This window comes from Aphanomyces astaci (genome assembly GCF_000520075.1).
Source record: "Aphanomyces astaci strain APO3 unplaced genomic scaffold supercont1.45, whole genome shotgun sequence".
Lineage (NCBI taxonomy): Eukaryota > Oomycota > Saprolegniomycetes > Saprolegniales > Verrucalvaceae > Aphanomyces > Aphanomyces astaci.
In genome coordinates, this window is record NW_009798308.1 from 391,435 (window position 1) to 403,538 (window position 12,104).

The window sequence follows — 12,104 nt, forward strand, 5'->3', positions numbered from 1 at the left end:
TACGCAAGAGCTCAGCGCAAGTTTTAAAGTGTGAACTATAGGCTACTTTAGTGTACAGTGGTCGGTGTCATCCGTGCGCCTTGCCTTGCACGAGAAGGCGCCACTCCCATGCCGGCATCCTTGAATTTCCAATCAAAATGCAGTTTGATTTGATAGATTATCTTTATTTACTTACGTAAGGACGGACAATCACACGTTAATATGATATCACTACTGTAATTTGCAGCCAAGGACCGTGGAAGTCTTCCAGTGAAGCACTGCCCTTGACCATAGGAGAGCTTTCTGTGTATTCAGGCTTCAGTAGTCCCCGCAAGCCCCATGCAATCTATGACTAGGTAATTTATAGCCATACTATACGAGAAATGAGACAGAATCATCGTTAAGTAAGCCCGAGAGAAGATTTCGTGGAATCGCCAATGTGGCGCAGGCAGCCTATTATAATGATACTGTTGTGGGAAGCTGGTGGTATGGTGCACAACACAGGGCACGACTGCCCCACCTCACCAGGCCCTAGAAATTGCTGAGGTAGAGTAACGTTATTAGTGTATGTGTGTGATGGTGGAGGTATTGCCATTGCCTTCGACATCACAGTCAAGACACACGCCCATGATGCTCATACTGCCCCACCTCACCAGGCCCTAGAAATGGCTGAGGTAGAGTAACGTTATTCGTGTATGTGTGTGATGGTGGAGGTATTGCCATTGCTTTCGACATCACAGTCAAGACACGCCCATGATGCTCATACTGCCCCACCTCACCAGGCCCTAGAAATGGCTGAGGTAGAGTAACGTTATTCGTGTATGTGTGTGATGGTGGAGGTATTGCCATTGCCTTCGACATCACAGCCAAGACACGCCCATGATGCTCATAATTGAGCTCAGTATTAATACGATATACATTCGCAACATCGACTTCTCGTACTGATAGCGTGTTGTACTGCCATACCGAAGCAAGATACCTTGATCCCCAGATGTTGACAGGACTTATGTCCTCGGTGGTCGGCGCCGCATGGGGCCTTACGTTTGGCCGATGGCATTGCTGTGTAAAGATTCTGAAAGTGTGTCCGGATACTCGATTTCGTAAAACCTTTTATATCTCTGGATATAATTTTGGCATACAAATACCAAATCAAAATATGTCCACTATCTGGGTTTACGAAATTTCGTGTTTCGTATCTCCAATTGTATCCGGCACATTTATTTCGTAAAACATACTAGTATATATTTATAATCAAATGTCAAATCTCAAAAGCCTGCGTGGCGGAACGGCAGCGGGTCCGCAACAGGTCGACGGTTGGTAGACAGCACAGGTAACGGTATGATACACATGAGCACTATCATCTCATCAAAGTATTATGATCAAACTCTCCGCCGCGCCGATGGTCTTGGGCTCATGCCATCGCCTCTTGGCGCTGGGGAATCCGGATAACAAAGGCGGCGTAAGAAGACGAGGACCGAACTTCGACGAAGGTCAGTCGAAGCACGAGGTATGAAGCGTTGGGCGAAGTAAAAACCGAAGATTACACACCGCCCCTGGTCGAGCAGGCGGTTACAATTGGCGAAGCAGTGTGTATCGGCCCTCGCGGAGGATTGTCTTAAAAATAATAATCCAAACTCAATTAATCACTTGTTCAAAGTGAAATTACCTTATCTTGTATATCTGACATGTGGATTGGAGTCTTTTACTGCTAACAGTAAGTCCAAATCAGAGCTACAGTTACATTGTACGGGACACGGTACGTCCTGTATTATGAAAAATGAAGCGTTGAGCGAAGTAAAAAACCGAAGATTACACACCGCCCCTGGTAGAGCAGGCGCGTTACAATTGGCGAAGCGGTTCCAAAACATGTGGTTCTAGTGTCGGCCCTCGCGAGGAATGTCTTAAAAATGATAATCCAAACTCAATTAATCCTGTATTATGAAAACAAGAGGAGACTACGCCCAAAGCATAAAAGATATACAATCTGTTTTTCACAGCCCGCAAAAGCCAGCAGTTTTTGAGAATTCAGCCAATCAAGTTCATTTCCACTGGTGATGTGCTTACAGCTATTTAGCATTGCAGGGGTAGGTATACTGTACTGTAGTGTCTAGCCAATTCGTACCCTAACCACGTCAGAGTTGACTGTTTAACGTTAGCGGTATCGACTTTCATTTTCATTTTAGCCATGAAAGTGTTGTATCAACTTGTGGGCGTGGTGGGGCTCGCTGCATCAACTGCCCAAGCTGATTTCGCCTCTCAAAAGTCTGTCGAAGGATGTCGCGTTGATCGCTCCAATGACTCTGATCGACTCATTGCGCTTTCCGACACCATTCGCTGCTGGATGACTGAAGCTGAGGTACTGTAGCCCCCCATAGCAGCAATATTGTGTGCTTCATACAATGATGACGATATCACAACCAAACGTAGGTTCGAATCCTCCACCAAAACAACACGGGCTTTGTCGACGACACGGATGGGTTGTGGACGGAAGGCGTAAGGTTGGGTAGAGAGCGTCGAGCACTGCACCTGGATGCTAAAAGTGAGTTGCTTGCATTATACGGAGCACATGCTAACATGCTACTGTATTGTAGCCTACCCAACCATCCCTGCGTTCCCAGAAGTCGTGAAAGCTGTCAACGCCAAAGTCAATCCTAACGACCTCAAGACCCTCCTCACGACGTATGTGAACAAGTTCACCACCCGCCACAAAACGTCGTCTCAGGGACTGGCGTCGAGCATCTGGTTGTTCGACCAAGTGGTCGCCTTGTCCAACGCCTACGACCGCGCCGACATCAAGACCAAAGTGATCAAGTACGACCACGGATGACGGATGGGGCCAAGTGTCTGTGATCTTCCGCATCGACCCGGTGAAACCTGCCGTGAACAACGATCTGCTCATCCTCGGTGCGCATCAAGATTCGATCAACCAACGCGACGGAAAGGCCGCCCCTGGCGCCGACGACGACGGGTCCGGCACGGTCACGATTTTCACGGCGCTCAAGTACTTGCTGTCGTCGCCGCAGTGGGTTCCCACGCGACCGATCGAGTTCCACTGGTACTCGGCCGAAGAGTATGACTCGGTAAAAAAAACGGGATTGGAAGGGTCCAAACAAATTGCTACCGCTTATGCCAAAGCCAAAGTGGACGTGTACGCCATGTTACAGAACGACATGTACGATCGATAGAATGATGTGACACGGTGCAAGTTGACACGATGATAGGACGGGGTGGACCCGAGGCGGCACCAAGGTCATTAGCCTCACAGACGACTTCACGTCGCTCCCGCTGAACCAGTTCTTGGAAGTGTGCATCACGACGTATTTGACCACCAAAGTGAGCCGCAACACGTGCGGCTACGGCTGCTCTGATCATGCGTCATGGTTCAACGCTGGGTACGCCGTGGCATACCCGTTTGAAGAAGATGGGCCAGTCAACCCCAATGTCCACGTACGTTTTCGTCGCTTGAAAATGCAAGTGATATGAAGGATCGTCGAGTAGTCGTCCAAGGACACGATTGCGACCTTGGACTTTGACCACATGGCCGAGTTTACGCGATTGGCCGTGGCGTTCGTGGTGGAACTGTCGCAAGCCAAGACGAAGCTTCCCGTCATCGTGGACGTTGTGGAGCCCGATGTGGAGCCTGAAGTGATTGATATTGATGTTCTTTCGACCTTCGGCGATGGCCATGTAATTGTCGACTAGGCTGGAAGATTTCTTGTGGATACGGGCAGTGTACTGATGCTGTGCTAGACAATGAATAATAGAAGCGTTATGTGTTTCAATGAAGTTATGAAGGTCGTTTCGTACCATGATGTTGTCGTTGTGGCGGTCGCCAATGCCCAGCACATACGTGGCCACACAATACCCAGCACACGAGCGTAGAAACAAATTCACGGCCGTCTTGTAACTCCGCGGGTCGCCGTTGTTGGCTGCGATCCAGTCGGAAAAGCTCACGTCGTTGAACGCGCCAAAGATACCCCCCAGCGCACCCCCTCGCTTGTGGACCGCGGCAGTTGTGACGGCATGCAGCACCACTTGCAACATGCCCGTCATGGGCCCCGTCGACACGCACTTGTATGGCTCCATGGCGAGGTCCTTGCCGTCTTCTCGCCACATTTCGTCCATGAGCGTGATCAACTGCAGCGTCAAGCAGTCTTGGCGGACGTCGTCGCCGGCTTTGAAGATGATCACGACGGGGTCACCGCCCTCTTCGGCGTTTTCAAACTCGAGCCACAGCGGCAATTTGGCCGAGCTCATGATTTTGCACTTGCGGACGACGATTTTCCCGACTTCGACACGCGGGTCGAGCGGCAGCTGGTACGACAACGGCAATGTTTCGTTGAGGGTCGTCAAGCGTTCCCGCAGCGCCGCCACCATCTCGTCCTTGGTCTTGCCTGCGTGGGCCAGCGCCTTGACGTGTTGGCAGATGCGTTCAAACTCGCCTTTTTCCGCAAACAACTTGTCCTGGAGCTCAAGGATGCCGCGCATTTTCAGCGAACACACGTCCGTGTAGGCGTTGAGGAGCAGGCCGTAGCGCTCTTGGTACTGGTCGTTGTACGACTCGACCTTCATGGCCCAGAAGAGGTCAAACCCGATTTGGTTGGGGTTTTCAATCGCCCGTTGGATCAACAGCTTGGCCAGATGGGACACGTGATGGTTCTCGTACTTGAGCGCTTGCACGAGTTGTGTTCGATGCAGAATGCCATCTCACCACAGTGTACAGAGTGTACTGTACTTTTTGAACAACTTACCCAAAACAGTTCAATTTCACACCTTGCGCTTCAAAACCCGACGATCTACATCGTCAAATTTTATGTATGATTGACATTGTTAACCGGAAAAATGGTGGTGAGCCAGCCTGCAGCCAACACAGAGATGTGTTATTGTCCAACACAGGCGACAAGAGAGGACTAGCATCAGAACAACGCAAAACTCAAGGCACATCAGTAGCGCACGACTGTACCTTGTCCAACGCACCTGTGTTGGGAACGGCGGAAAGAATGCATGAGTGTTTTCGTAGGGGTCAAATTTACTGGTATTACCAGTGCAGATGCTCTAATAAAAACAAACTAACGTTTACTTATACTACTAGCGAACCCTACTACAGTAACGACAGCGGAATTAGCGACTGAGAATGTGTGGTTGGTCTCATCGTAAGTAATAACACACCCAAGCAGGCACGAGTGGTGGTGAGATATTTTTGGTAACATAGCAAAGTGCCTGTTACTTGACAAATTCCCACTTGTTGACCATCATCTTGGAGATGCACGTGAGCGCTTGCTTCTGCACGTCCGGGTTCTCGTGGGTCATGAGCTTCATCGCGACCTTCTTCGCCCCCAGCCGCTTGGCGATGTGCTTCCCATTCGGGTAAAAACGCACAAAATCGCCCAAGTCATACAACGCCACGGCCACCGTCTTGGGGTCGTCTGACTCGAGCAGCTCAATCAACAACCTACGACAAACACCACCACAGTTGAATAAATATATACTGATTGGCTTTCTCGAAACCACATACTTCGTGTGAATATATATATATATAATATATATATTGATTTGAACTTCTCAAAACTTCGTGTGAATTTATATATATATATACATCTATTGGACACACTATTTGAGTCATGCTAGCTTTATTATACACGCGTCGTTGCACACGATATAACTCAAAAAGCACATACCACAGATATACACACATGTTGATTTGTGGTACTTGGAATCGATTCCACATATCACCAAATGCCCCAGCGAGCAGCTCCAATATTCAGTGTATAAGCACACAAGATTAAATCCGTATAGGAATATATATATATATATATATATATATATGTGTACCCACCGAATGAGCGCAAAGTCGTTGGCTTCGAACGCCATGACATTTTCGCGCCAAAACTTGTCCGTGTGCAGCAGTCCCCACGTCAAGAGCCCCGTGCGCACCTCTTTTTCGTATCGCTCCATGGTGCTACACGTATAAAGCGTCACCAGAACGAACCACGTGGGAGGACACGATGACGACGTACTTGAGCTCTTTGAACTCTCGGATCAGCACGTCTCGAATCGCCGTGATCGACTTGGTGATGTCCTCATCCGTCCACTTGCGGTCGCGGAGGTTGGTCAGCGTCTTGAGTAACCCGCCGTCCAGCATGCGCTCGTTGTACGCGCCATTTTGCTTGCCCAGCAAGTTCTACACAAACCGATACATATGGGGTAGGACACACATATAATAAACGCATGAGAACCCACAAAATAGAAATACACATGTATTTTTTAATTGATAATAATATTTCATTCTGATCAATCCGTTTTTGAAAAGTGTTTATATATATATAAAATAATATACCTTTAAAACATAGTCCTACTATATACATCCACACATAAAGAGTTGTGTGATTGCGTATAATATGGCCGTCATAGGTCACGACAAACATTCTTCAACACTTGTTCATCTCCGTCCCCATAATATGCATTCATTCCTTATCATAAGATGAGAAATACAGCTGCTATACATCATGGACACTCTACCTGGAGAGCTTCCAGCGCCACGCGCACGACCTTTTCACGAGGCGCGGCGACCACTTGCTGGATGAGGGCCGAGATCGCGCCCGACGTACCGAATGCATCGACCGCTTCCTCTGAGAACGACAGCGTCCACAAGCAAAAGCACACCTACCCATGTTGCTCCTCCAAGTAGGGTGTCGATGAGGTGTATGTACCTCGTACGCCAGCTGGGCCTTGCCCTGGGAATACTTGAGCAAGTCAGCCAAGCTACATTTGAACGAGTCGATGGGAATGAGGTCTTGGCAACGAGGTAGGTTGATGTATGACGTCCGTGGGTTGAGAATGATGAGCGTGGAGGAAGAGATGATGGGGAATGGAGACATACCTGGCGAGTCCGCCGGCGCGGGTAAACAATTTGCGCGCGGTCTCGTTGCGAAGCAGCACCATGAGCGTCGTGATGGCGTTGCGCGCGGTGGCGGCGCGGGCGACGTCGTTGGACTGGGCCGACGCCTTGACTGCATCCAAGATCCACTGGATCAACGACACGATGTCTTGCTCTTTCGGGCGGAAGGTCAGGAACTGGGCTAGAATGTGCCCGGCCGCGTACTGGGTGTACCCCGATTCGCTTCGAAGGAGGCGGAGGAACGGCGCTGCTTCCACATACGCGCCTTCGCCGACAAAGTACGTCGCACGCTTGCGCGATCGACCTCCATCTATGCCAGTTCACCATACGTCCATCGTCATGATCGTGATGACATACCAGAGGATCCAAACTGTTATCCAGTTACCTGGGAGAAGATCGTCGATGCGGGCAAACGCATAGCGCAACACGGACGGTTCCGTGACGTTCTTGATGAGTTTGAGCAATCCTGCGCCCAACGCCGTGCCATATTCGCGCAGGAATGTGTCGATCAGGGCATCGGCTTGATCCTCGTTCTGGCTCGCGTTTTTCGCGACAATTTCCATTTCCTTGATGGCCGCGATCTCCGTCTTGTCCAAGGAGAACCCACCCGCGCGGGTGTACGTGGCCCAGTTGATGTCCTTGAACTTGGCCAATGCTTCTTCGCGCGCCAGCGCTACATCAAGCACATTCGCCTTGACCGCCTCCAGCACAGACGACGACGCAGGCGGGACGCTCATCTTTTCGTCACTTCCCTTTTTTGTGGGGTTGGGTTTTTCGGAGATCAAAGGGGGTGCTGTTTGAAACAGCGTTTAAAACACATGTATAAAACAATGGACCGACCATATAACATCCGTGGGGCATATGTTATAACAAACCCATTACGAATGATATATTTCTCCAGTATTGACTGACTTTCAATAAGGATAATATCATCCGGATACACACATGATGTTATAATTCGAAGACTACTATTCAGGTGTGATATTGTTACATTTAAGTTGGCGTAAGTTGGCGACAACAACTTGCACAATGGAGGCATTCAACGATCACATTGGGTCGTTCTACGAAGCCTTGGCAGAGGACAAGCTGGACCAGTTGGCTGATGCACTGCTGAGTCTCCGCGATGCTGCAGCTACGCTACCGATGGAGGACCCCGCGACCGTTGTCTTGCAGGAAGTACATACGTCGGACCTGAATGACCAACCGACATTCACATGCCAGTGTAGATGCTCAACGATTGCGAGAACAAAGCGAGTGCAAAGGGACAGCTTGCATTGTCCAAGCTCCACGCCCTCGTGAGTACGTTGAACGCGTCGCTCGGTCGGAAATCGAACGACGACACAGTCCTTCAATACGAACGGCTCGACTCTCAACTGCGCACGGTCATCAACACATTCTACACGTCGTATGCCCTGAGCCCGTCGCCAGCCAACGCCTCGTCCCTGGCCGTGTTGGTGGAGTACGTCGACGCAGAGTTCAAGCAACGCGCGAGTTTGCGCGTGGACTCGCTAGGGAAACTCAAAGCGGCGGCACCTGTCAACGGCCACGGGTACATCGATCGGTCCGTGCACTTGGAGGCGCTCAATGGCTTGGTAGAACGACTGCTCGATATCGTCAGAGTCTGCCTGAACCTCACCGCGTAGGTCCATGATGTATCGTTTGTCGTGAGCCTCGTGGAGGAAGCCAACGTGTCCGACTTGGCGATCGTGTTTGCGCCGATCCACGCGGCCTTTGTACGTGGGGTGCTGGACATTCTGGCGCTGTACGCGGCGGACGCGCGGCTCGCGGCATGGGAGAAGAAGGTGTCCTTGCGCAGTACCAGTCCCTCGAACGACCTAGACGACGTCGAAGCCGACGAGAGTTTGCAAATGGTCGACCTCTTGCTCGAAGAATTGGCGTGCATCTTGCAGCTGTGCTTGCATTATTCCGCGTATGCTGCGTCCTTTTTAGTAGACCAGCGCGGCGGGAGTGGGGACGGTGGCCTGTCTCAAAAGGTCGGCGGAGGGGGGCAATGACACATGTACTCAAGACGATATGTGGTGTACGTAGGTGCACGAGCTGAATGGGGTGTACTTGCTGCTCGAACGCTTTTACATCTTTCAAACGATGCACAAAGCCGTGATGATTGCCGAACCGCAGCAAATCGAGCCAAATGTCTATGCTATTAGGTATGACATATATATATATACGAACAGACGACAGCTTCAATATATATTAATATTATTTTGTACAAATGCGCTACCACCATAGCACGGTCGAAGACGCGTCGTTTGTCCTGGACAAAGCCTTCACACGGGCCACGCAAAGGTAGGCATTGTCTTACTGTTACACAATGTGCTGATTCTTTGCCAAATCTATGGATGATCGATTCTGTATACTGACTTTTGTATGTAAACATGGTCCAGCGTCACACTAATTTCATTCACACACTAATTCGACGTTGAATTCGTCGAAGACTGGATTTGATTGGCTAGTTGATGAGTGTTCTGGGTTTTGATTGGTCGTTCAATGTCTGCCGATTTCGTGCTGCTCATTCGATGGAGCACCAATTGACAATATATATATACCTTTCCGTATTCTACGTCGCCAGGGCCTACTTATCATTTCGGACACATCGCCACAAATCCATGCCCCTTTTTTATATCGTGTCGGATATATTCATAGGATTGTTTGTATGTCTGTAGCAAGAACTACCATACGGTACTGTCGGTCGTGATTGCAATCGTGGAATCGCTTGAACGGACATACATGCCGTCAATCTTGGACTTGCCGCGCCGGAGCTTCGACATGCCATTGCCCGTGACATCCCCCACGCATCATGCCAATGACTCGTCCGCGGAGCGTACGCGGCATCGCATGCCTGAGATTTATCCGTCTGACACATGTAATAGTATCGACGGACGACTTGAGCTTTTCCGACGCATTGCTGCAAGCCGTGGACGCCGACTTAACCCACCAGTTGCAAGTCGACGCCAAGATGATGATGGCTGTCGTGTCGGCTTATATGAGCTGGGAGTATGTGGGGAAAATCCACGTTCGGATCACAGAGACCCAGGCGTCGCACTTCGCGGCGCTGCCGTCCCTGCTAGAGTGCCTGCCGAAACCCCTGAGCGAACTGCAGCTCGAATTCCACCAAGTGTTCACCTCGGGCCTCCACGCGCTATACGCCCGCGACTTGCAGCCCAAGATGGACATGCGGTTCCACCAGTCTGTGCTGCAGTGGCAGTACGAACTGTCGCTCCAAGCGTATGACTACTTGGAAGTACATGGGTCGCCACTGGTCGCCCTCGTGCAATCGGTAAATACCGATCAAACACATAACCAACCTATCCTCGGGCTTTCCTTACCAATGATAGAAAAAACAGTGCTATTGTCAACTTGACCTACTAAACGGCTATATATGTGTGTGTGTGTTGTCCACAACGTAGATGCTCAAGGACAAAACATTGCGGCGATTTCGACGGGGCCTCAGTCCCCCCACGTTTGAATTGATGTGGCGCCAAGTGGTTCGGGACATGTGCGACTGGATCGAGCGCGGCGTGACCCAGAAAACGTTCAACGACGTCGGGGCCATGCAGTTGGAAAAGGAAGTGCGCCACCTGTCGGTGCTCTGTGGCCACTTTCCAGCGGCGAGCGACGTCAGTTTGCGCGCAGAGTTTACGCGCCTCGACCAGGTAAATATATGTATCCATATATATATAGTATTTTTTATTGTAAAGATGGAAGCACGCTGGACCTTCTGTGATTGGCTGAATATACGTGGCCAGAGCCAATCAGATCCACTCCAAATTGAATTTTAGCCAATAGTGTCGATTCTTGATTCGCTGAACACGTTTGCGATCTGTTTCAATTCCCCACGGGTGTTTTATCATTTCCAATCGTTATGGAACGCTGGTTCAACAGTGTGCATTCTTTCTTGGATATATATATATATTCTCGTTGGACGTATATATATATATATATATATATATATATATATATATATATATCTTATACTTGGGGTGGTGTTAGATTGTGCTGTTGGTGAACTTGGCAAAGGCATCGGACGTGTTGGAGTACGACAGCATCCGAGATCACATGCCCCGCAATGAAATCGAGGCGCGACTTGCGCTGCGCTTCCGCTCCGACAGCATCCAGCGGGTCATGCATCAGTTAAAACTAACCTAACCAAACGCCCCAGTGGGCAAATTCATCAGGTTGTCGTCGCTGTCGTCGTCGCTGGGCGCCATGCTGCTGTTGTTCGAGTCCGAGTCCGAGTCCTTGGCCACCGCGATATCTTTCTTTTTGGCTGGCGAAGTCTGCTTTGCCACTTTGGCCTTAGGCTGGGTGGTTCGCTTTGGGGTAGCTTTGGTCGTTTTGGCCGGAGACGGGCGGGGTTTCTTTGCTGGCTTCTTGTCGGACGCAGCAGGAGCGGTCTCCGCCTTCTTCTTGGGGGTGGCTCGCCTCGATTTAGGCTTGGGAACTACATCGTCCGGAGTGGCTGCTGGTGTGGTCGCCTTGGCCGGTGGCTTTCGACGGGACTTGGCAGGGGCTTTCTTCAATGGAGTAGTCGTGTCCGCCATCGCAGGCGTCGAGGAGGAAGGCACGGACGAGGAGCCAGATGCTCGCGATGCCACCACCTCGTCTTTCACGGCCATCGGTACCTAGCATGTAGCTATTCAGTGGGACATGGAGATTGTTCGTGATGGTAACTATATCTTACCGGTTGGGGAACGTACGACATGAATTCGCGCTGCCATTGCTACAATAAAGGGACGACTATGAGTCGTTGGGCAAGGACAAGGAGGGTGCATGGTACACGCATGTTGGACCTCGGAAGCATCCGGTGGCAGGGACTCCCATTCGTCCGCGACGATTACCGACAGTTGCTCCCTCGAAATGAGAGGAAACTGCTTCCGAAGGACACGCCGATTACGACGACAGAACAGCGCCTTGGCATTCATGTTGGCACCCATCGTGGCCTGGGCCTGCGCCGCGAGATTCCGCCGCCGCACACGTATTTGGAGCAACTTATCCTTGAGGATCTTGTTGTCTCCATGAAGGGTGTCCAAGTCTTGCGTGGCGAGAGTGTACGCCGCTGCCAAACGATTTGTTTGTTGCTGCAGGTACGTGAACTTCTCGTACAGGTCTGCATATGCGTCGTCGTCCGCCGTGGCAGCGGCCACCGGTGCGGCCATCGCGTGTATGGAAACACCACAAGATTTCATTGGGTGAAATCGATCCCATT

General features: G+C 50.5%; 5 protein-coding genes across 6 annotated transcripts; 2 read left to right on the forward strand and 3 right to left on the reverse strand.

Moving 5' to 3' along the window:
• Positions 1-2,164: 2,164 nt before the first annotated feature.
• On the forward strand, positions 2,165-3,628 carry H257_13144 (hypothetical protein; the record flags this gene model as incomplete). The annotated part of the gene is made up of 7 exons (XM_009840601.1): positions 2,165-2,335; positions 2,407-2,518; positions 2,571-2,724; positions 2,792-3,151; positions 3,201-3,426; positions 3,478-3,585; positions 3,626-3,628. 7 exons carry the CDS (start codon positions 2,165-2,167, stop codon positions 3,626-3,628), a joined length of 1,134 nt encoding a protein of 377 aa, XP_009838903.1.
• Positions 3,629-3,677: 49 nt separating this feature from the next.
• Positions 3,678-4,551, reverse strand: H257_13145 (hypothetical protein; the record flags this gene model as incomplete). The annotated part of the gene is made up of 2 exons (XM_009840602.1): positions 3,678-3,725; positions 3,787-4,551. The coding sequence occupies 2 exons, from the start codon at positions 4,549-4,551 to the stop codon at positions 3,678-3,680; spliced, it is 813 nt and encodes a 270-aa protein (XP_009838904.1).
• A 518-nt stretch (positions 4,552-5,069) lies between these two features.
• H257_13146 lies at positions 5,070-7,639 on the reverse strand. 2 transcript variants are annotated; one of them, XM_009840603.1, is made up of 7 exons: positions 7,263-7,639; positions 6,860-7,187; positions 6,690-6,741; positions 6,499-6,642; positions 5,997-6,160; positions 5,816-5,938; positions 5,070-5,431 (listed from the first exon to the last, which is right to left on the reverse strand). In XM_009840603.1, exons 1-7 carry the CDS (start codon positions 7,612-7,614, stop codon positions 5,203-5,205), a joined length of 1,392 nt encoding a protein of 463 aa, XP_009838905.1. In that variant the 5' UTR covers positions 7,615-7,639; the 3' UTR covers positions 5,070-5,202. The 2 variants fall into 2 exon arrangements, with proteins under 2 accessions (XP_009838905.1, XP_009838906.1); XM_009840604.1 differs by having other exon boundaries at positions 6,499-6,741.
• Positions 7,640-7,886: 247 nt separating this feature from the next.
• Positions 7,887-11,072, forward strand: H257_13147 (hypothetical protein). The gene is made up of 9 exons (XM_009840605.1): positions 7,887-8,053; positions 8,104-8,469; positions 8,521-8,871; positions 8,927-9,045; positions 9,128-9,184; positions 9,562-9,719; positions 9,769-10,175; positions 10,306-10,551; positions 10,889-11,072. Exons 1-9 carry the CDS (start codon positions 7,907-7,909, stop codon positions 11,042-11,044), a joined length of 2,007 nt encoding a protein of 668 aa, XP_009838907.1. The 5' UTR covers positions 7,887-7,906; the 3' UTR covers positions 11,045-11,072.
• H257_13148 (hypothetical protein) lies at positions 10,844-12,072 on the reverse strand. Its single transcript, XM_009840606.1, has 3 exons — positions 11,689-12,072; positions 11,580-11,618; positions 10,844-11,520 (listed from the first exon to the last, which is right to left on the reverse strand). The coding sequence occupies exons 1-3, from the start codon at positions 12,052-12,054 to the stop codon at positions 11,041-11,043; spliced, it is 885 nt and encodes a 294-aa protein (XP_009838908.1). The 5' UTR covers positions 12,055-12,072; the 3' UTR covers positions 10,844-11,040.
• Positions 12,073-12,104: the final 32 nt, after the last annotated feature.